Here is a 22,138-nt window from a genome sequence, read left to right on the forward strand (position 1 = left end):
TTTACTTTTTGTTTCCTACATTTCGTTTCTAATGAAAAGCGTCTAGAAAAGTTAGTTTGTTATAAATTTAATTGGTGTTGCACTTTCTGTTCCAACATTGTTACGTGCATTCTATAAAAATAACCTACAGATCGTTAAAAATATTATCTAAAACTTATTTAAAATGTAAACAAAGAATTTAAGTTAGTTTTTCTTATAATTCACAAAAAGATTCTGAATAAATCTATGGTGCCAAAGTCGACAATCTCTCTGTTTTACCCGAACAAAATTTTTGTGTTAAGCTTCACAAACAATTTTTACTTTATTTACTCAAATTATTTTCTTTGTTCCAGGTTCTAGTGAAATATAAAAGCGCGCGTGAGTGTTGTGAATTAAATATTGTGTTAAAAATGAGGTAATTTAGTGTTGTAGCAATTTAACAAATAGTGTTGTGCTAATATCGATGAAATGAAGTGTCGATAAAATGGGTGTTCTGTTGATTATATTCGTGCTAGTGTGTTCGGGTTACGCGCAAAATTGTCGCGAGGAAGAACCACGGGAGAGGAAATGTGAAAACGTTTGTAGCGATGATGGAATTTGTAAGATAAGGGCGGCTTTGTTGTTGCCAAAGAATACAACGTTCGATGCGTCGTTACCAGTTGTAAGTATTTGTGTTTTATCTATTGTTATAGAGGTATATTTTAGATGTTGTTTTGTCTATGCCAACTGATTAATGTGGTCTCAATTTTCGTAAATAAGATAAAGCTAGGATTTTCAAAATAATAAATTGCTATTTTCCGTTTTGTCTTGTCTTTTGTATTTCTGGCAGAGTATGTTAATATTATTCAATTATGATAATACACTTGTGGTATATTTTATTTATGTTTTGATGATATTGACTACAAGCAACTTATAGAAAAAAATAGTAAATACTTTTTCTACTTTTTCTTTTGTTATTTAGGTGGAGCCAGTATTCGAGCTGGCGATGCAGCATGATGTAGTCCGCAACGCGTTCCCACCCTGGGTGCAGTTTGAGTGGCGGCGCTATGACGTCAGCGACTGCGACGCCGCATACGCCGTCATCACCGCCATTGATGCATACAACGACTGCTCACATGTCTTCTTTGGACCCTCCTGTGATTTCGCTTTAGGTAAGTTTAAAAGATCACAATATATACAATAGCTAAACTCACGTACAGATAAGACAATTACAATTACAATTTTATTGGTAATATATAAATTACAGGTCATACAAGTCAAAGCTATAATATCTATTTTATAAAACAAAATCTCACTACTCAAATATTTTGAATAACGATGAGCACACAATTAATATATAGGTTTTAGGTTCCATCAATATAACCCGCTGCATACCTTCAGTTTCACGAAGCGTGACGCGACCACGAAACCAGCCCAATAACCATCCTGAAAAAAACCCAATTTGTCTAAAAGTGAAACCAATCGTATAATATTTATTGCCCATATTGTTGCTCTATTTTATACCCGTAAAAAACATTACCCTCCTGTGAGCTAGTTCAAAATATCCTTTTACTAAAGTAGACTTAAGTATAAACAAATAGACTTAAGAACAAGTTAAGACTTGTATGTTAAGTGCACAACATAACTTGATATTTTTCACGAAATCAACACACACTTGCGTCTGAACATTCTGAACGTTTACTAAAACTGAAAAAGTGCAGGATAAATAATGTTTGTAATGTTTCCGTCGTTGTCGCTACTCGAATCAATTTATTGTGGGTAGGGTAAGCAGCTGTAGTTTTTCTTATAAATTACTCCGAATTTTTTAATTTGCTTTAGTTAATTTCTAATATAATTAATTAAAATATGTGAAGTTGTTTTCAAGTATTCAATTTTATATGAAACAACAACTGCAGAAGTAAAATAACAAAGTCCAGTGAAATAAAAAAGTAATATGACATTCAACAGTTTTTCAACTGTTTTGAAGAGAGTTTTCGTATATTAATAACTAAATATAAATAACTAGTTATATTATAACTAGCGACCCGCCCCGGCTTCGCACGGGTGCAATGCAAAAATGGTTATGCTGGGTTATCCCTAAGAGATAGACATATACCATCGCGGACTTTTTTGTTGAACTTTTTAAGGTGAACAATACTGTAGTACATTATTTTGGTCTATCTCGTAGGGTTCAGCCAGCGTTTGCAATATAAGCGCAAAAAAACGTGCTTATTTACGACATCACATTAGAAACCTTTAAATTTATCAGTGTTTCTCTACTATATTATGCATTTATTATACATACAAACCTTCCTTAAGAATCACTCTATCTATTAAAAAAAACCGCGTCAAAATCCGTTGCGTAGTTTTAAAGATCTAAGCATATATACGGACATACAGCGAAAGCGACTTTGTTTTATACTATGTATTGATAATTTATATATTAATAACTAGCTGTCGCCCGCGACTCCATCCTGTGCCGAATTACATCAAGATCCGTTGACCAGTTCCCGAGATACCTTCAAACAAACATTCATCCATCTATCCATCCATCTAAACATTCGCATTTATAATATTACTAAGATATACCTGTTACTTCGTTTAGTTTAATTGATATTACATGAAATAGCTGCCGTTACGAATAAAAAATAAATATTGAACATATTATTAATATGAAGAATATTTAATTTTTCGTCGGACGATTCAAAGCACATATCGTCTTAGAAAATAACATCAAAGGTATCCCTCAGGGACCATCAAAGACATTCCTATGATAATCTATACATAGATTCATATTTATACAGACTGTTAGAAAAATGACGGGAATAAATAGATGATTTTATTAATGGGTATCTAATTATGAAACGACGGCCCTTATGTATATATTCATAACTCAAAAAAAAACAATTTTAAAATGGCAGTTTTAATCTACATAAATGACAGAAGTTCCCTATTTTAAGACTGATTCCTTATAGTACTAGTTAAATTTGGTGGTATATAAATATTTTTAAAGTACAAACAGTTATTATTTACACGTCACAATTTTCTATTATTGAAGCTCAAATCTTCGAAATTTCGTTAGCTTACGGAAAATTAATTTTGCGATATATTTAATATACTTAAAATTAAGAATGAAATATGCTTAACATATTAAACAGTATGTTTTATTTTTTGTATTCGTTTCACAGATATTTTCCAATATACAAAGTAATATAACGCAACGTGCTGTTCTTATAAACTCTGTGGGAGTAATAAAGTTTTATCGTCATAAGCTTTTTTCTTGTAATAAAGTTGTAGCGTAGCCTTTTGCTTCCTGCACCGTGTAATATAAAAGAAAATTTCAGACGGATTAACTCGAAGGACCTTAATAAAAGTAATTGTGATATAGGAGCGGATGCGGAAATCAAAGCTTGTTACCGATCGAAGGTATGTGCTTTGTTTTCCCCCTGACGTAACAATATGAAACATATTACATTCTTTCTGAAAAAAACTGAAATAAAACCGTATTCTTATTTCAGTTTTTTCAGATAAAATGTAACTATTCTAACTACTTAATTTATGTAAATAATGTCACCTTTTAACTATTTTATTTTCTTTTCCTATATATATTACATTTTTTTATATTATTTTAGTGGAAAATATAATATGCATATTTATTTAAATTATTACGTCTTTTCGACATGCGTTTTCTTTAGTTAATATCTTTTCGAGCGACGCCTGCAGCAAACTATTAGCAACATAATATTACAGGAGCCAAGTTGTTAATTAATTTTCCGTGCAAAAGAAAATGAATAATTTTGTACCCCAATATAAAGGTTGTAGAGACAGGTCTTATAGTAAGAATGTTACTGTTGTTTTGAATTATGAATATGGTATATACAGCGAAGAACACTCACCGTAACAAACTTTGAACTTAAAACAGGTCCCTTGAGATATACGCAACACAAACAGTAGATTAGCTAAGTACTAACCTCTTTTATAATAAAACTAAATATAATATAACTAATTAACAGTACGTGTCTAATTTATACGTCCTATTAAAACAGTTGAAGTTAAAGTAGAGAGTTACATTATAGTATGTTTTAAAGATGAACAGAGAACGAAATTTTTAACTTTGAGTAAAAATGTGTTCTTATCTGTCTTGTTGAAAATTGCGGTAAATTTTATCTGGACAGCGAATCGAATTTTCTCGAGAGCAAACGATGTCCCGATGCTATTTTTACTGAACTAAAAATGCAACTATTGAGTAAAACATTTTTGTAAAATTTGAGTGAGGTTAATAAAATAAATTATCAACTTAATTGAAATATATTATTAACTAGCTTTTACCCGCGACTCCGTCCGCGCGGAATAAAAAAAATGCACACAAGATAAAAAAGTTCCTATGTCCGTCTCCTACTTCTAAGCTACCTCCCCATCAATTTTCAGCTAAATCAGTTCGACTGATCTTGAGTTATAAATAGTGTAACTAACACGACTTTCTTTTATATATATAAGATAGATATATGATCTGTTGAAGATATTATTAATTTTATAAAATCTGTAGCTAATATATTTTAGACAAAAAAAAGATATATATTTTGGTGCTAATATATATGCGCTCGTGTTTTAGCACAAAAATATATAAAACACCAAACATATAAACAAAACACCCAACACTACTGCCCTTCTAATTTCCTGCCTTACCAACCGTCGTCCATTTGGAATCGTATCAAGTGACAGCTGTATCAAAAAGAGGGAAAATATTCGAACGTACATAAACATCTTTATTTCAATAGCAATGAAAGTTAGTACTTTTTTATGTATGTCCGTTTCATTGTGTCCTTTTGTAACTTAAATCATTTGACAGATTTTGTAATATGTCATTCAGAAATCTTCTAGACTATTTTTTTTTATTAGTAGTTAAGTCAGAAGTCATCTAATGGCGGAGAGAAGCACTGCTATTGCGGTTAGTTCGTTAAAAAATGTATAAAACCTACTAAGGCATAAAATATGAAATAAAAGCACATGTCCTATACAGTACAACAAGGTTATTGTCTATCCAATAAAAATCATTTTATTAAATATGAAATCTATTACATCATTTGTTACTACTATCTTGAATTTCCACTGCAGCTGTACGAAACATCTCTTTCACTCTTTTTGGAAACAAAAGAACAACAATATATTTTGGTTCAGTGGTTTTGGCAATGGAAACTGACGGTTACTATGCGATAGACATGTTTGTATAATTAATTGCTTATAGAATATTGGCATACCTTGAGATTGTTTATACGCTTAATACGGAATTATGTATCCATTATTCCTTACTCTGTTTAACATTGAAACATACGTGGTATTGTCTAAGATTATTATAAAATAACCTTTATTTCCTGCAAATTTAAGCTTAATTTCCGTTGATTAGAATATTAATTTACTGTATTGGGCACATTATACCTCTACAATGAACGAATAAACGACCGCCGCTTTAATATCTATTATGTGTTTTAGGATAATGTAATTGTTAGTTCTCCGACAAAATGTGTATAATAAAATAAAGCAGAAATTTTACAAAACAGAACTTTAGACATTTTTATGTATTCGTATATATAACGAAATTTCGGATATTTTTCATCGAGTCAAAAACCAAAAAAAATATGGAATTATCGGTTACGATTATTTACGAAGGAGCCATCGGTATATTACATGCATGTACCAAATGTTATCGAATTTTGTGTTTACTAGTGTTGATTTTAAAACGTTAAATTTATAACAAATTTAAATACTATATTTGTAATATGTTACCTCAATTTAAGAGAACATGTGTGCGTATAATTTATATCAAAGTTATGAAGTTGTGAACTGTAGATGTGTAATTTGTTAGTCGGAGCGTCGTCACTCACGAGGCCAAATTAATAACGGCACGAGTCAAAGATGACATCCGAATCACATACAATTAAGTTGAACGTATCCTTGTTACAACTAACTTAGATTGAGTTTGTCACGCGTTTGTATAATTTAACACAACGAATAATTGGAATATCGTACAATTTATATAATGTTTTATTTTTGTATATAATAATACGTATAACATTTATGAAAATAAGTTGTAAAACATGTTACTGGTAAAACTTTTGCCCGATCGCTTAATGTCCTAGAATTGTGAGTAAACATAAAGATATACAGGTATATACAAAATAATGACAATTTATTTATTTTATATAATTTACATTTTATTTTACATATTTTTATATTTTACAAACTTTATTCTACCTAATACTTTATCCGTGGCTCTAGAAATATTGTAACTAGTATGTTAAATGATGTGAAGAGAGAAATGCAAGAGTCCCAAGTCAAGCACTGGGTCGAAGAGGTGCGAGCCCTAGGAGAATAAAGAGTTTTATTGTTGAAGACCAAAGCCTGCTTTGTGTCGTTTCGCTACGTTAATTAAAAAAATCATCAAAAAAAAAAGTAAATTCTTGATATATTTTGTTTGAATATAAGTTTCAAACGATATCATATTTATAACGTTATAAATAGTCACGAATCAAATAATCTTTTATGTGCCAACATCATGATTGTAATAAAAGTACAATATTGAAGTGAGGGTTTCGCATATAAAAAGTTAAGTAGGAATAAACGTGTTGATAAGTGTTAATAATCATATTATAAGGAAATGTTATGTTTGTTTTGGTTTCTATCTTTTTTACATAGAAGTTTGAAATTTTTATATCTATCTAGTGTGCCAGTGCCTTTAGTGTATTGAAGACTATTTAAATAGTGTATGTACTTTTTGTAGTGTCTGGTAAAATGTTCGACGCCGCTTATTTTTCATTATAAGGAATAACTATTGCATAAGTACAACTATCCGTGAGTTTTACTGCCGAAATACACAAATATAAAGGTGATTAAAATATTTTATCAAGTTAGTCACAATACTTTTTTAAATACTGATGTTAAGGAATAATAGAATATGTTTTGTTTTTACAAAGCTTAGAAATAGCAAAGATATTTCTACTAGGGGCTAACTAAAACATTATTAGCTACTTACAGTCAGCTGCGTAAAAAATGTGAACATTTACAAAGCTTCAAAGCTCGTGTACTTAGAATTTAAAATTTTATAAGCACGGATGGTTCCGACATACATGTTATTCACTGAATATATGTTTTCGTATTTTGATAACTGCATGTCTATAGAAGTATCTAAAGCCTTATAAATGTATACTTATGCAGCTGAATGTACATGTTACCCAATGACGTAATAGCTTTAACATAATTGTAACGGCCGGACAACTAATTTGGATAATTAACATCGTTAGTGCTAATTAAGCTAAGTGAGTGATTAAATGTTTACAATTTCTTCACATAAAATGTGCGAACAATAAATTAAGTGACTAAAGTCACGAAACTGATGTAGTAAGCTTGTTCACTGTTTTTTTTTAGGACAAACTTCTCTGGCGTCTTCAGAACATCCTCCCATAGTTTGATCAAATTCTGTTCTGTGGAATGCGTACGTGGTTTTAGGAATTAATTTATGTTTAATTACGTTATTTATACTTAAGGTTAATAAAACAGCTAGGGTTATTAAAACATTGTATATTCGATGTTAGCAGGTTTGTTTGCATAGTATAATATGTATGTAAATCAATGTATCGTATTATTTCTACTTCACTACATTTTCTGCTTGAATGAAGATTACCTTTTCTGAAGTTGGAATATACGTACGGAATTGGAATACATTTTTTTAGTAAAACAGAGTACATGATAAAAGTTTAAGTTTAAATGAAACATTCTTTCAAATAAAAAAGAAGAAAAATAAAGAACATTCGAGACTGAATTATCTTAAACTGATACGTAAAATAATAATTTAAAATTCTTCACCTTTTGAAGGCGCCTCTTCATCGTTTAAGGTTGGCCAGAAACTGCCAATTTTGTATATTAAAATTTAGTCGGTTTTATTAATTAATGTGTTACATTTGCTAGAGAAATTAACGCAGCATGTTCCGTGCGGTTAATATACGAAGCTATAAATTTAATATCTAGTAATAAAACGTTTTTTGCTTGAAGTTTAGATGAAAATTACATTATATTATTCTTTAAAAGTCCTAGCCTTCAAGAGGTGAGAGTACGGCCTCAAATGCCGGTAACGCATCTGCAGTTCCTCTAATATTGCTGATTATAATCACCTCGGTGTTCTGTCGCTCGTATGCCCCTTTCTCTTTAAAAATACTGATTGTTTATTAGATATCTGTCTGGTACGTTTAAATATTACATGGTTAAAAAATTATCCCTAATTTGCATATTGATACGTTTTTCTGCTTATTATATACCAAGTGTTAAGTGCTTCATCGCTTCTTGAGGCCGTAAAAACTAATAATTTTGTAAAATATTTCATTTAAAACATACAAACACTTTTAAATCGACGAAGAAGCAACAAAATTTTGTTCGACAAAGCTTTTAGTCTTGAAAAAAAAAATATATTCAGCGAACTATTTCAAAGTAGATGTGCTGGGAAAGACTCGTATTAAAAGTTTGCTGCTCTTTATACAAAATATTAAGTTTAATTTAATAATATATTTATTCGCTTCGTTGGTTAATTTTGAAAGAATATTCCTTTACTTAACGTCTATTTGTTTATTCATGCAAAATAAATAGATGTTTAATTAAATCAGATAAAATGTTGTGAAATAATTGTAATTCAGTTGCTAGAATGCCACCATTGAAGTAGTTGAAGCGTTATAGCGTTATGCTTAGTTCCACTTTCATAGCTGCCCCATTAGCTCAAGTTAGCTAAGTACACATAATTAAACATAAAAAATCATAAAAAGGCATGACGAAATAAAAATGTAATAAACGACATTTTAACATGACTTTACTGATATCACCGTGGATAAACGCTGAGTGCGCAAACCGCCTGACGCAGGATAACGAGCAGCTCCACTCCCCGTCTTATACAACTAACGAATAATACATAAAACCATTTAGAACATCGTATGTAGATTATCGGCTGAAAAGTTTTAAGATAAGCTATATTAAAATAAGTTACAGATTTGGCTAAGACTTATTGCTTAGGGTCACCTAAAATGTCATGTCAATAAGAAGAAATAGTTCTCTTGTAAATACGTTACTTTAACCGCTACGACTTAGGGTCCTTCAAGAAGCGAGCGTATCACTATCTCAAAGGCCGGCAACGCATCTGCGATTCCTCTGGTATTGCAGATGTCCATGGGCGTCGATGAACACCTTGGTGTTCCCGCTGCTCGTTTGCACCCTTCTCTTATAAAAAAAACATTGTTTCTGCTTAAGATCTTTGCAAGGTTTTTTTGATGATGAGTGAAAAAAAAAATAGATTGATTTGAAGATTTTTTTTGTGTTTGTAACCATTTTATAATCTTTGAGGAAATTTGCTTTAATATTTTACGTATTTTGATACTCCTGTTGATGTTTTTTTTCTATCTTAATGAAATGTTCAAGAAGCTCAGACATTTAAAAGTCTAATTTTTCAAAAGATTTTCTCTCATAGCTATGAATAATGCACGAACGTAAACATGTTTTCGTAGCCGTGAAGAAAACATTTACTTTTACTTAAGAAGACAAAGTATTATGTAAACATTGTTATATTGATCTTGAATTAATGTAATTTATTAATATTTGTGATAAATATAAAAATAAAAAATTGAATAACTTCGATACCATGAAATTATACCATTTTTATAATCAAAGTTTGTATTATTAACAATTTCAATTAATGAAGATTATTAAAGGTGTATGTTACTTCTTATTATCTTACTAATATTATAAATGCGAAAGTTTTATGTAAGGATGAATGTTTGTTAGAAGGTATCTTCAGAATGGCTTAACGGATCTGGATAAAATTAGGCATAGATGTAGACATAACACACGTATGATGCCTGAAATGAGTACGGTTCACGGCGGATACAATTGATTCTCATATTTACTCGATAAGTCTACAACGGTCAACAAATCTCATTGATATTTGACACATATAGAACATAGTCTCTATGATACTTTTCATTTATGCTTTTTTTTTTCAATTATGCGTAGACGAAGTCGCAGGTAAAAGCTATAATAGCATAAAGGTAAAATTTTCATAAATTAGTTACCAACTAGTGTAGTACTTTTAAAGTATAAATGTGACTTTAATGTCTCAAAGCTTTTATGCTCGTAAATAAAAGCTTGGACTATATTTCAAATCAAAATTATCCAGATTTAATTCCATATGCTGAGTTAAGTTTACTCTTTTTGCACTTGAAGTGTTTTAATATGCATATTGCTGAGTAAGTTAGGCAATAAACGTTATACCGACATTTCATAAAGCTTTCAACGAGCTTTGCAATTAAATTAAATGCTGAATTATATATATTTTAAAGTTTTCTTAGGTGGTAAATGAGCACCTGATTTCGTTTAAATAGCAAAGCGATCGTTGTCCATTGACTTCAGCTATATATTCATGGCTTCAGCCATATATTTCAGCAATTGTCGATGTGTCCCCTATCTTAAATGGACAGTGGAGGGGACGGATGCATACAAAAGGATATTTCTTTTACCTATACGCCCTATCCCCCACCAAGACTAATTCCTTTACCGACCTTTTCGTTATAGAAAAGGGTAAGGAAGGGAAGAATACTCGAATGTGACTTCGGAAAAACATATTGTTATCTGTTTCTTTTACATGAAAGTACGTCATTTTATTTTATTCTATGGTATAAATAAAATAATCTACGTTAAATTACACACAGTGTAAGACAAAAAAAAACATTAAGGGTAAAAAAATGTACTAACATTTACGAATACGATCAGTCCTTGGATTTTAGAAGCTTTTCTGAGTTATTTATCAACTGTTGCCGATATCTGCCGAGATTTGATTTACGTTTCCTTTTAAGATAACATGTTTCCGGATCAAATTATTTATGTGAATTATTACATTATGGTTGACAACTATAACCCGATAATCCACATAAATAATTTGATAAAAAAGTTGGAATATGAGTAACATATTAGCTGTCGCCCGCGACTTAATTAAATAAATAAAAAACAAATTAAGAAGTAGTCTATGTGTTCTTCCAGACTATCAAATTTCATCAAGATCCGTTGAGCCGTTCCGGAGATACCTTTTAACAAACAAACATCCATCCACCCATCCGTCCACCCATCTATACTTATGTATTTATAATATTAGTGTTATATAGGTATACATTTATGTTATTTAACTTATACACACTTTGTAGTTAAAAATCTATTTTTAATAGATTGTTACGTAAAAAGCTTTGCTACGTTTCTTGTTACAAACAAACAGTTTGTCTTCTAAAACTGCTGGTATCAAAATGTAGAAAATAGTTAGCAGGAAATTCGAAAAAAGAGTACAGAGATAAACAAAAGTGTTTTTAACTCAATGTGAAAATTATTGATTATACAAAAGATTGGTAACATACATTTTTACTAAATAAATCCATCATTAAAAATGTTGTTTTAAATACTCTTTTACTCTTACGAGTGGTTCACTTCTTGCAATATTATCCACGTCTGTTCTCTGCGGCGATGACAAGCGAACTAATCCTTTTATATTTCTAGATCGATCGAGTGTTTTCTTGTAGGAAGTAAATATTATTTCCGTGTTCATTCTCTAAGAATCTATCGATTTTCCACTTTCCTAGTTTCATTATGGAGCAAAAGTTGCTCACTCGTCCGAAAAAAAAAAAATCTAGCAAACAATTCCGTTATTTATATGTCTTCATTTTGTGACATTAAATTTCGATAAGATATCTTTCCACCTTTATTTAGGTGATGGTAAATATATGAAAACTTTAAAAAGTTAAATAAATAAATTAATATAAAACTATAAGTTAATAATAGTTTTTGGTGTTTCGTAAATGGGAACTCAACGTAAATTTCATCAGACGTACTGTTTGCTGATTCTGTTGACATTAGATCGTACTTACTTACCCTAAATCACACATTTACCCTTCTACGTGAGTAGTAATTTTAGGGATATAAGCATTTTCGCTTTTAAGTGAAAATTCCAAACACAGCGTGTCAATATTCATTTATATTTATACCTTTGCTTAAAAGGATGAGAAGAAAAGGGAAAGTGAATTTGACAGAGTATGAGAATGCATACGAAGAGGTAATATCCTGTTTCTGTGTATGCTCCGTCGATTAAAGGTAGGCAACGCATCGTGGTGGGTGACGGTTCCTTTGCTGTTTCGGCGAATTCTGGTAACGGCTCTCTCATTGCCACCTTATACTCTCTACTCTATACTCTCAACAGGGAATAACATTGATTTATATTTTAGTGAAGCTAAATTGTTTTATACAGATTTAATTTTTCGTATTTATTGATTTATATACTTTTTGTTTTCGACATCTTTAAGACCTTTGAATACATAATTAATTTAGTTCGTAAATTTTTAATACGAAATCTATTTGTATTTTCAAGATATTTCTATTTCAAAGAAAAGTAGAGGGTTTTTCAAAGATATAGAATTACTATTATAATCATGTAATTTAAAATCTTTAAGAAAATCTGATGCTTTAGATTAAAAATTGTTTTTGGAGTTTATTTTTAAGTCTTCTATAAGCTATTAATTATAAAGTTCAGCAAAAACTGATAATTATGTAAGATTATGTCTCACTCAGAGTCCTACATAGTAAAACACTATTAATCTTAGTGAGTGAACAACTTTGTGTGGGGTAGTAATAATAGAAAATAAATAGTAATAATTCTAGTAACTTTAAGCGGAGTAGTAATTCTAGGAAGTGGTGTAATTTATATAAAAAAAATTCTTACTCTTATGAATAAACAAATTTTCATTTATTTACAGTAATGTTGGATTGTACAATAATGTTCAATTATTCAAATGTATTCGACGCGCTTACAAAGTACAATCGTAAAATTATGGCGCCTGAATATAAATAAAATTGAATGAAGAACAAATCACGTGTGCAAAGTACAGGAAATGTTTTTTCTTTCAGTACAAAAAATAGCTTACATTAAAACGTTTATTTATTTAAAAAAAATCATTTAATTCAGACCATTATAAGTCCATACATTGTTAGTAAAATAATACTTATAACTATGTTAGTATAGTTAAGATTAAAAATTAAATTAAATTAAAAGTGAAAATTAACAAAATTATTAAATCATTAAAAATTAAAATTAACAAACTTAATAAAACATCTAATTCATAAATCAATTATGAAATAATTGAATTATTTCATAATTCAATTTAACTTTACGATGCCAAGGCAGAAACAACGTAATCTATGCGCGGTTCCTTCTGGTATTTTAAATATTTGCAATAAAATACTAAAATCGAAACACAATAAAATATTTAAAAGAAGTTTTATGTGAAATTTTTGACTTTTTTTATATCAAAACAAAATACCGACTATTTTAGTCCACTCAACTCTTACACCTTCCTACCGAGGAGTGAGGTTTAAGTTAGGGGTGACTAAGCCTTACTCAACCAAGCTAACCCATAGCGGATTGATTTTCATGCACATGTTTTAACTTCTTCGCAGATATGTGCCATTTCCATCACGATGTTGTCTTTAACTGTATGAACATACGAAGTTGTAAAATTAAAAAAAAGATTTTTTATATTAAAAATAACCAGTTCATTTATTTCACAGCATCCGTGGCTCGGATTACGAAGTTCCTGGGCAACACTGGTATACCTCTTGTGACGACTGGCGGTCTCACGTTCGATTTCGTCCAGCCGAAACAGAACTGCCACCACGAGTACTACATGATGGTGCGCTCCGGACCCCTCGGCTTCAAGGACATGGCGTACTTTATCATTGACATCATGAGACAGTTAGTATCTAAATATATTTTGTTGAATAATCACCTTTATAAATGTAAGTACAGGTCAGATTTTTTAAAACATTGGCAGTATATTTTGGTTACATGTATAAAAAGTAAGTATTTTTATTTAATAGTTTAATACATTGGTTTTTGGACGACTATAGACTAAGTATCATCAAAAACAATAGGTGAGTAAGAAAAACTATAAATCATTTAACGTTTTAAGAAAGTTTATATTTATGATTTAACATTTTTTGGTTCATCTTAATAATTCAAATTAAATAATTATGTTCAGAAAATTCAAAATATAGCTATTTAAAATTTAAATATAACAAAGTAATAAATTTCCGAATTTTATTTTGCTAAATTTTTAGTTCTAACCGTCCTATGATTTGTGAAGCAATACTTAGGTTAGAATAATCACGTCTTATTGGTACTCTCTAAAATACATTTACCAAACAACATCTGTACTAAAGCATCAACATCAACAAAAGTTATCGCAATAGTCTGTACCAACAATCAGGCATTATCAATTAAAATATTATTTATCAAGTTTAATGATAACCTTAATTTTCAATTCAAGAGTTTCGGATTTAATTGACCTTACTTACGCCTCACATTATTAATCACGTTGTTTCGTTCATTTATTATTCAGTATTACTAAACGTAAACTTGGGTCCAATATGAGCTTTAAAAATTATGTTATAATTAAAATTCATTATATGAACTCCAAACTGAAGAAAACAAAATGTTTTTTTATTTTATAAATATGAACAATAAAGTAAAAATCCCTTCAATTTAGAATTGAAATATCTGCGTATCAATTCTGAAACATATTGACAGGAAATGAAGTCTTTCATTTTAATTAAATCTCGCTTTCAATTAAGCTTCGGAATAGAACAAATGAACTTGAAGTTACCACGATACACCATTTCCTGATTCACTTAACCATCAACATGGTAATGTGAAAGACTTAGTTTAATTATAAAATTTTAATGCTTCTCTTAGATATTGCTGAATTTTTTTTGCAATATACATAACATCTATATATATAAAAGAAAGTCGTGTTAGTTACACTATTTGTAACTCAAGATCAGTCGAACTGATTTAGCTAAAAATTGATGGGGAGGTAGCTTAGAACTAGGAGACGGACATAGGAACTTTTTTATCTTGTGTGCTTTTTTTTATTCCGCGCGGACGAAGTCGCGGGTAAAAGCTAGTTCTATATAAATTCATGTACACTACGACACATTGGTTGTACATTGTATGTTAAAAAAGCTTATATTTGCAAAAATGTGAAACTTATTTCACTAATTTTATGCATATTACTTTGGCTTTGAAATGCTTTCGTAGAAATTTTGCATTATGTTGATTCTGTTGACACGACTACGGAAATATAGCGTACTTTTTTATTTAGTTCGTTACTGATGTTAGTGTGACCAGATAAACGATGATAAAAATGGACACAAATAAAATTTAATCAAGTTAACGCTCCAATATCCAATATAATCAATTCTATTTCAAGTGAACTGGAGGTGAATAAAAAAGTATTTGTTGAAACAGATGAAGAGGCTTTCGACGTTATCTGTATTTGTTTAGCGGAGTGGATGTGACGTATAGGAGATAGTGCATTTGGTGTACGCAAATAGAAGGGCCCCGAAATTGAATTGGTACCTGTCCAAAAGTGTTTACGTTAAGTGGTTTTGATGACAGTGACATTTATAATATGAAAATTAATAGATTATGAAATTGTATAAGAATTATATAATCGATGTCTGGACTTATAAAAAGTTGTAATTGAGATATAAGCAGCTAGTCCATTTTTAAACATACTAGGATTTTAATGATTTATTAGCATACATGTTAGTACGAGTATTAGAAATGGCTCTGTATTAATACTCATTAGATATTTTAATGCTGGGAATTTAGTTAGTTTTGTACTTACGAATAGTCAGTTGGTACCGGTTTTATGAAAAAAAAAATAGATTCATCTTGCTATCAAAACTTTTGGTTTTCGAATATAATTAATAACTGAATATTTATAATGTGAAAACAGGAATTATAATATAAATTTAAATTAAATGTGTGAATATGCACGATTCTAGCACAGAGTGATTTTGCACTAACACGCTTCTTGTTTCTGCGCCATCTAGTTACGACTGGAGACAACTACTGCTCATCAACGAACCGGAGGCACAAGTACACGTCGCAGGAAAATCGACTTGCCTGCTCATGATGAAAACGTTTGCGAATTATTTAAAGAAAGAAGACATCATTTACACACCGTGGGATACCACGTCGGATGGCGGCCTCAATTACACAGAAAATCTCAAGTTCTACCTCGGCTACAAGTACACGAGTGAGTACATTTATGTTTTAGTTTATAATGTACACTGCGATGTTAAGGTAAGTCAATTGTGTGCAACGATTTGTTATACAGTAAATAAGGATTAAGTTACTAGTAACTAAAGCACGTTTTAGGTACCTTTTCCCATTTGTGTTACTTGTGTTCATGTTAACTTTCAGATTGGAATCGTAGTGAACGTTATTTTCCATAGATGGCAGGTTTTCCATTTCTTTTGTTGACTATGCTAGATAAATAAAGTGTTTTTTAATATTACATTAAACAAATAATTTAAATGTATATTTAATTAAAAATTAATATTTTAGTATTTACCTTATGAATTTTCAACAAATACATAGATGGCTCTTTTACATATTGAAGATTTTTAATTTACAACACCGTTCATAGATGGCGCTATAAATAGCATAAAAAGTTATTTGAATATTTCTACAGATTTGGCTGGCGCCGAGCAATTATCCTATACGAAACACCCGCGTACAAATCAATTGTCGGGGCTAGTGGTGGTTTCCTAATGGCTAGTACTATTCACGAGTACATGCTGTTTGAAGGAATCTCGGTATTCGGAAGGGAAATGCAACCTCAACAAACTTATGAGGACTTGTTACTCCAAAATGTCGGAAATAATTTCGCCAGTGAGTCAATTCACTTTTTACACGAGTGTCGTTCACACGTTTGGTTTTTCTAAAATAATTTTCACTAAATTGGAATTTTTTTGGAGTTGTTTTGGAGTTTTTGCATATTTTCAATCGAATAACAAGGGCTGCTAACTTTTTGTCGATTTTATTTTGAATTCATTCTTTTTTATTGAACCGTGACATATATTCTATTTATTAAAACTACTGTATTAAAACTTATCTTTAATTATATGGTATTTTTAAATTACAATAGTTAAATAATTACAGTCATGTATAAATATTTAATATTTCATGCTATTACATAAAAATGAGAACTTTTTTTTAATATGTAATTAAAAATAAATATAAAGGTTTACAAAGCTAGCATCCCTGCGATTTTATCTCAACATGTATGAGATTTTTATAGCCTATATAGTTTTATCACGAAAATTTATGCACGTTTGGATTTTATGAGTAGCACCAGCACAGTTTGATAGTTTTATAATTACATTAAGATTGTTTCAAGGATCAAGCTGAGGGCTTAGTGCTATCGACTCTAAAAAAGGGGATTAAAGAGCATTGCTGTGTATACTAGTGATTGTTTCGAATGCTTTCATTGTCTTATTCGATAGGGCAGAATAACGTTCGAGATTTAGTTGTAGGTTTATTGTAAAAACATTCGCTTTATAAATAGAGAAACTGTTACAAGCAACTTGTTCCATTCCTTTATTTCTGATAGTAAATGAAGTTTCTTATTAAGATTCTTTCGAGAACGAGATTAATTTATAAAAGGTTGGAGCTAATTTTTATATCTGTCAAATGTATTTATAAACGTCCTTTTCTATTAATCCATTTACTTATTTTCTGTCAAAATTCAGCATATTATTTCTTCTACTTAAATTATCTGAACAATTGATTTTTTGAACGGTTATTTATGTGTTTTTTATTTTGTGAAAGCTAGTAAGTTGAGTAACAGGCTATTCACTCTTCGCTTGAGCTACCCATCGTAATTGGACGGTAATATTACTAGCAAGTTTACGTATCCAATGACCGGAGGTTGAGATCGTAGACGTAACGATCTTGTTACACCATTTACTCGCTCAATAGTCTTGTGTTTAACCATTGGTTAACGGTAATTAGTTTGTGGTTGAACCTTAATTGCGGCTTAGATTTTGGTCATCCATTAATTTGAATTCAAACGGGCTGTAATCTTGAACGATATGTGGTTATGAGTTTGTTTACTCAAAAGGTATTTAGGTTCAGATCTACTTGTAAACCTTATATATATATATATATATATTATACAATCATAAAAGACATACAAACATAACTGTCTATAAATACGTATTTATTCTAGGTAGTTGATACTGCGCACTATAAAATCCATTGTATTAGTTGTTTATAACTTTTTAGCTGGTAATAGCTTAGGCGATTGAGGTATGTCAGGACCGCGCTAACCTTCTGGGTTACGGGAGTGAGCTGTGTCGTTGTTGAAAGATAATAGCATTTTATTTATTTTTAATAATGACATGTAGTAAGATGCAAACTTGAAAAAAAATCTAAAAGCTGTAATAAAAACCTGTCTATAACTGTGATCCTTCAGAGGCTTTGCGACGCATTACAAGCGCGAATGCTCCGGAGGTCGTTGGCTGTAACGTCGCGGCTAAAGACCGGGGATCTTTGATAGCTTTCAGTTCGTTCCAAGAATAATATTGTAAGGAATAAAGTCGACGGCATTTTCATTCCATTTTGTAAATTTCACAAACTCTTCTCATAAACGTACCAGGAATCCATTGAGCTTTATATTTCCTATTTCCGTAAGTTTTCTTTGCTAAAATACTGGTAAAGAACAGATAGTCGTCTCTGTCATTCATTGCTCTGTTCTTATCATACTCACAAGGGGTCGATGAACAAGGTTTTATAAACTTTATTGTTTTGGCTTAACTTCTACGGCCGGTCGCCTGCCTTTTGGCCTCTACATGGGAGAAAAATTTAAATTAAATCTTTAAAAAAAACTTTGCAATTATTTATATTAAAATATTCGTCTCTTTTATTGTATCTGAAAAAAAAAATAGCAAAAAGTGCAGTGGGCCAGCAGGTATATAATTGTGACAATCTCCATTGTATTGTTATTGACAAAATATGATATAATATAAAATTTACCCTTTCCCCTTTCCCCTATTTCAACAAAAATCACGTACTAATTTCGACAAAATTGACTATGATGATAACGGTATGAAGGCGATTCTCAAAACTATTTGTACTCGGCCCACAAGTGTCTGGTGTTGGTGGAATTTAACGTTTGATTCTGTTAATAATATAGTTTATTTTACTAAAATAACTATTATATTGTACGAGTATGTACTGATTCCAGAAATAAAAACATTCGAAATTCATTAAGTCGTTTATATCGACGGATCCTAAGTATAAGGGCCAAAATAACAAATTAATAATTTTAGCTTAGTTTAGTTAACAACAGTAATAAACAAAATACTCATTTACAAGTGTGAATATTATTTTTTGCTGAAGTAAAAGTGCCTAAGCGGCTATATTTACCGATATGGTTGAAACTTTGAGAATCTCTCCTGCAAAGTTATCAATTTTCACATTGGCCCTTATTCGTAGAAGCCATCGATATAAAAACTAACTTGGACCAACGCCAAACTCGTGTCCTGTTACCAAAAAACATAACATTCTGGTTGAGATTTGATTGTCCTTAAGATTAGGTTGTTGATATCTTCAGTTAATCGCCTATTGAGATTTAATCTCCAACCTAAATTATATTTACTCACCGTGGGTTTCTCAGACTAAAATCTCCCTAAATATGTTTATAACTTGATTTTAAATAACAGATAAACAACTGAAGGAATTGGAATATTATTTTCGTAATCATTTCTATTTAAAACTCTCTTATAAATTCAGTGAAATCCGAAAGCATAGTTAGTCAAAAACTGAAATGTTGATCGTTCCACGTAAATAAAACTGGTTTTCAATTATATTTTTTGTTAACCTTTTAGGAATTTGACATTTTCACTTAAGTATTCATAAGTCGATATATTAATTCTCTTTTAGAAGACTGGGAGAATTTCCAGCGAGCTTTTAACCAATAAATGACATAAGTAATTAAATTTCCACCCTCTCTATAAAATAATTAACACAGGTGCTTGAATATTGATGTAAAAATTATGAATTTTCTGTATACGAGTTGCATTTTATATAACCAAACACTGGATAGTTCAATTATTTTCTTACTCAGTTAAAACAAAAAAAAAAAACAGATTTTTTAAAATTTTCTTACATAAATATGTGAAAAAACCATATGAACACAAAATGTTTGCATATTGTTCACGATAGACAGCGTGACTATGACTAAGCATATTTAGCTGAATGAATGGATCTCGCTGAAGTTTGGCATAGATGTAGAACGTAATCTGGGAGAATATAGTTAAAGTTTTTTTTAATTTCGTGCAGACGGAGACGTGGGCAAAAGATGGTATCTAATAAGGCGTTAGTTCTACCATTAGGCTATAATAAACATAACAGTAAATTTATTTACACGGAATAAAATTTTTATGAAACAACACGTAAGAATAGAAATTGTACGGTAATAAAATTTTGCTTTGTGTATTGTATATTTCGTGGCTGCCAGAATACATCATATAAATTCGGTTAACATCGCTAGGCGAATAACAGCAGCAACACTACGTAAATTTTTCGCATCATAAACGCCTCACGCTTGTCCTCCCTTAGTTGTTGATTTAAAATCATTTTATAATAAAAACACAAAGATGGTTGTAGAAAAACAATTAACGGCAGAATGGATTTAAATTTAATATAAGAATCAACGTACAAATTAAAAATTCAAAGAACTCTTTCTAATTTTGAAAGTGGTTAAATCTTTCCAAGCTTAATACCTTTTCTTCCATATACAAAGAAGTCGAACCGTACAAAATTATATTTTCAATTTGTTTGTATATAATATTGTAGTTTTTCGAAGTTGCATATTCGATGCATTTCATACAGTTCTTTGAGCACGAGTCTTTTGAATTGCAGATTTATTGCTTCTTTCAAATATCATGCATATTGAGAATATTGCTTCTTCCGATATGGGACAATAAAAAGAATTTCTGAAGAAGATGTTGCTTTCTTCTCCTATTTTGTTATTTGTTGATTAAAGAGATATAAAATAGTCTAAATAATGAAAGTGTCAATAAGAGATAAGTTGGTTACTGAATTATGACAGCTTTTGGGAATCGCTTTTTTATTTAGTTACTAACTGTCGCCAGCGACTCTGTCCGCGAAAAATTGAAAAAAATAACATTATAAGTAGCCTATGTGTTCTTCCAGACTATTTTCTACATCAGTGCCAAATTTCATCAAGATTCGTTGAGCCGTTCCGGAGATACCTTCAAATAATCAACCATCCATTCATCTAAACATTCGCATTTATAATATTAGTAAGAAGTAAGATTTTGTTTGCACTAAATTCCTTATTGCTCACTCATAATAATCATTATCGACATTTAGCTGTCGTGTCGTGTTTATAGGTAGCGGATAATCCCTGAAGGGATGATAGAATGACTTTCTTAATCTTAATGGATTTCGTATTATTGAAATACTTAAGTTCATATTTCTTTTTTGTTGAAATTTGTGCTGGAATTCATTATTGGAAACATTAATCGCAAATTAGCGTCAAAGCATCGAAGCACAAAGCGTTGGCGGCTGTAGGTTCTGGGTTCGAACCTCGCCATGTACCAAAGTTTTTTTTTTCGATTTACATATATACTTTCTTACGGTAAAGAAAAATTTTTCTACAAACGCACGCGTTAAAACTGAATGTCTGTAGCGGGCTTCATGATATTTTCTTGTCAATCATTTCTGTGTCAAGAATAATTCCGACATAAGATCGTCTAAGTCGGAAAGAAAATACAAGTATTCAAATTTCTACTTACATTTACAACTAGTTTTTTAAATTGATCTATTGGCGTTCATACAAAATACAAATACATAATATGTCACCTGCTGTTGTTAAATTATTAATGAGACAGTGTAAAATATTTGAAAAATAACCTTTCCTTAGTTCAAGTTTTTTTTTTGTATCCTAACAAGATAAAACCTACTACGATATTTGTGAGTAAATTCAGTTAAGCCAGACATCTCAGGCATCGAACTGTACTAGACTAAGCTCTTGAATTCAGGACAAAGGAATTTTTTCTAGCTTTCTTGCAAGAAAAGTTTAAAGTGATTAACTTTTCGGGAGAGCTCTCTTACTTGATTCCAATTAACATTAATGAGACCTAAAACCTAAAATCGTAAAAGTGAATGAAGATTGACCAGAAAAAAGAAAAAAGAAAAAAAAACATTGCTCTGCCGTTGGAGTTTAGATAAAAAAAT

At 30.5% G+C, this 22,138-nt stretch overlaps 1 protein-coding gene across 2 annotated transcripts in view; it reads left to right on the plus strand.

Annotated features, from left to right (window-relative positions):
- The first annotated feature begins 345 nt into the window (after nucleotides 1-345).
- Nucleotides 346-22,138, plus strand: part of LOC106721157 (atrial natriuretic peptide receptor 1) — a 110,343-nt gene continuing 88,550 nt past the window's right edge. The window contains exons 1-4 of one of the 2 annotated variants that reach the window (XM_014516046.2): nucleotides 346-640; nucleotides 941-1,130; nucleotides 13,591-13,774; nucleotides 15,919-16,124. In XM_014516046.2, coding sequence (XP_014371532.2) covers nucleotides 464-640; nucleotides 941-1,130; nucleotides 13,591-13,774; nucleotides 15,919-16,124 — 757 coding nt within the window. In that variant the 5' untranslated portion in view covers nucleotides 346-463. Of the gene's footprint in view, nucleotides 641-940; nucleotides 1,131-13,590; nucleotides 13,775-15,918; nucleotides 16,125-22,138 lie in introns of those variants that run through there. The other variant, XM_014516048.2, reaches the window with a different exon arrangement.

This window comes from Papilio machaon, chromosome 18 (assembly GCF_912999745.1).
Source record: "Papilio machaon chromosome 18, ilPapMach1.1, whole genome shotgun sequence".
In the NCBI taxonomy this organism is placed as follows: domain Eukaryota; kingdom Metazoa; phylum Arthropoda; class Insecta; order Lepidoptera; family Papilionidae; genus Papilio; species Papilio machaon.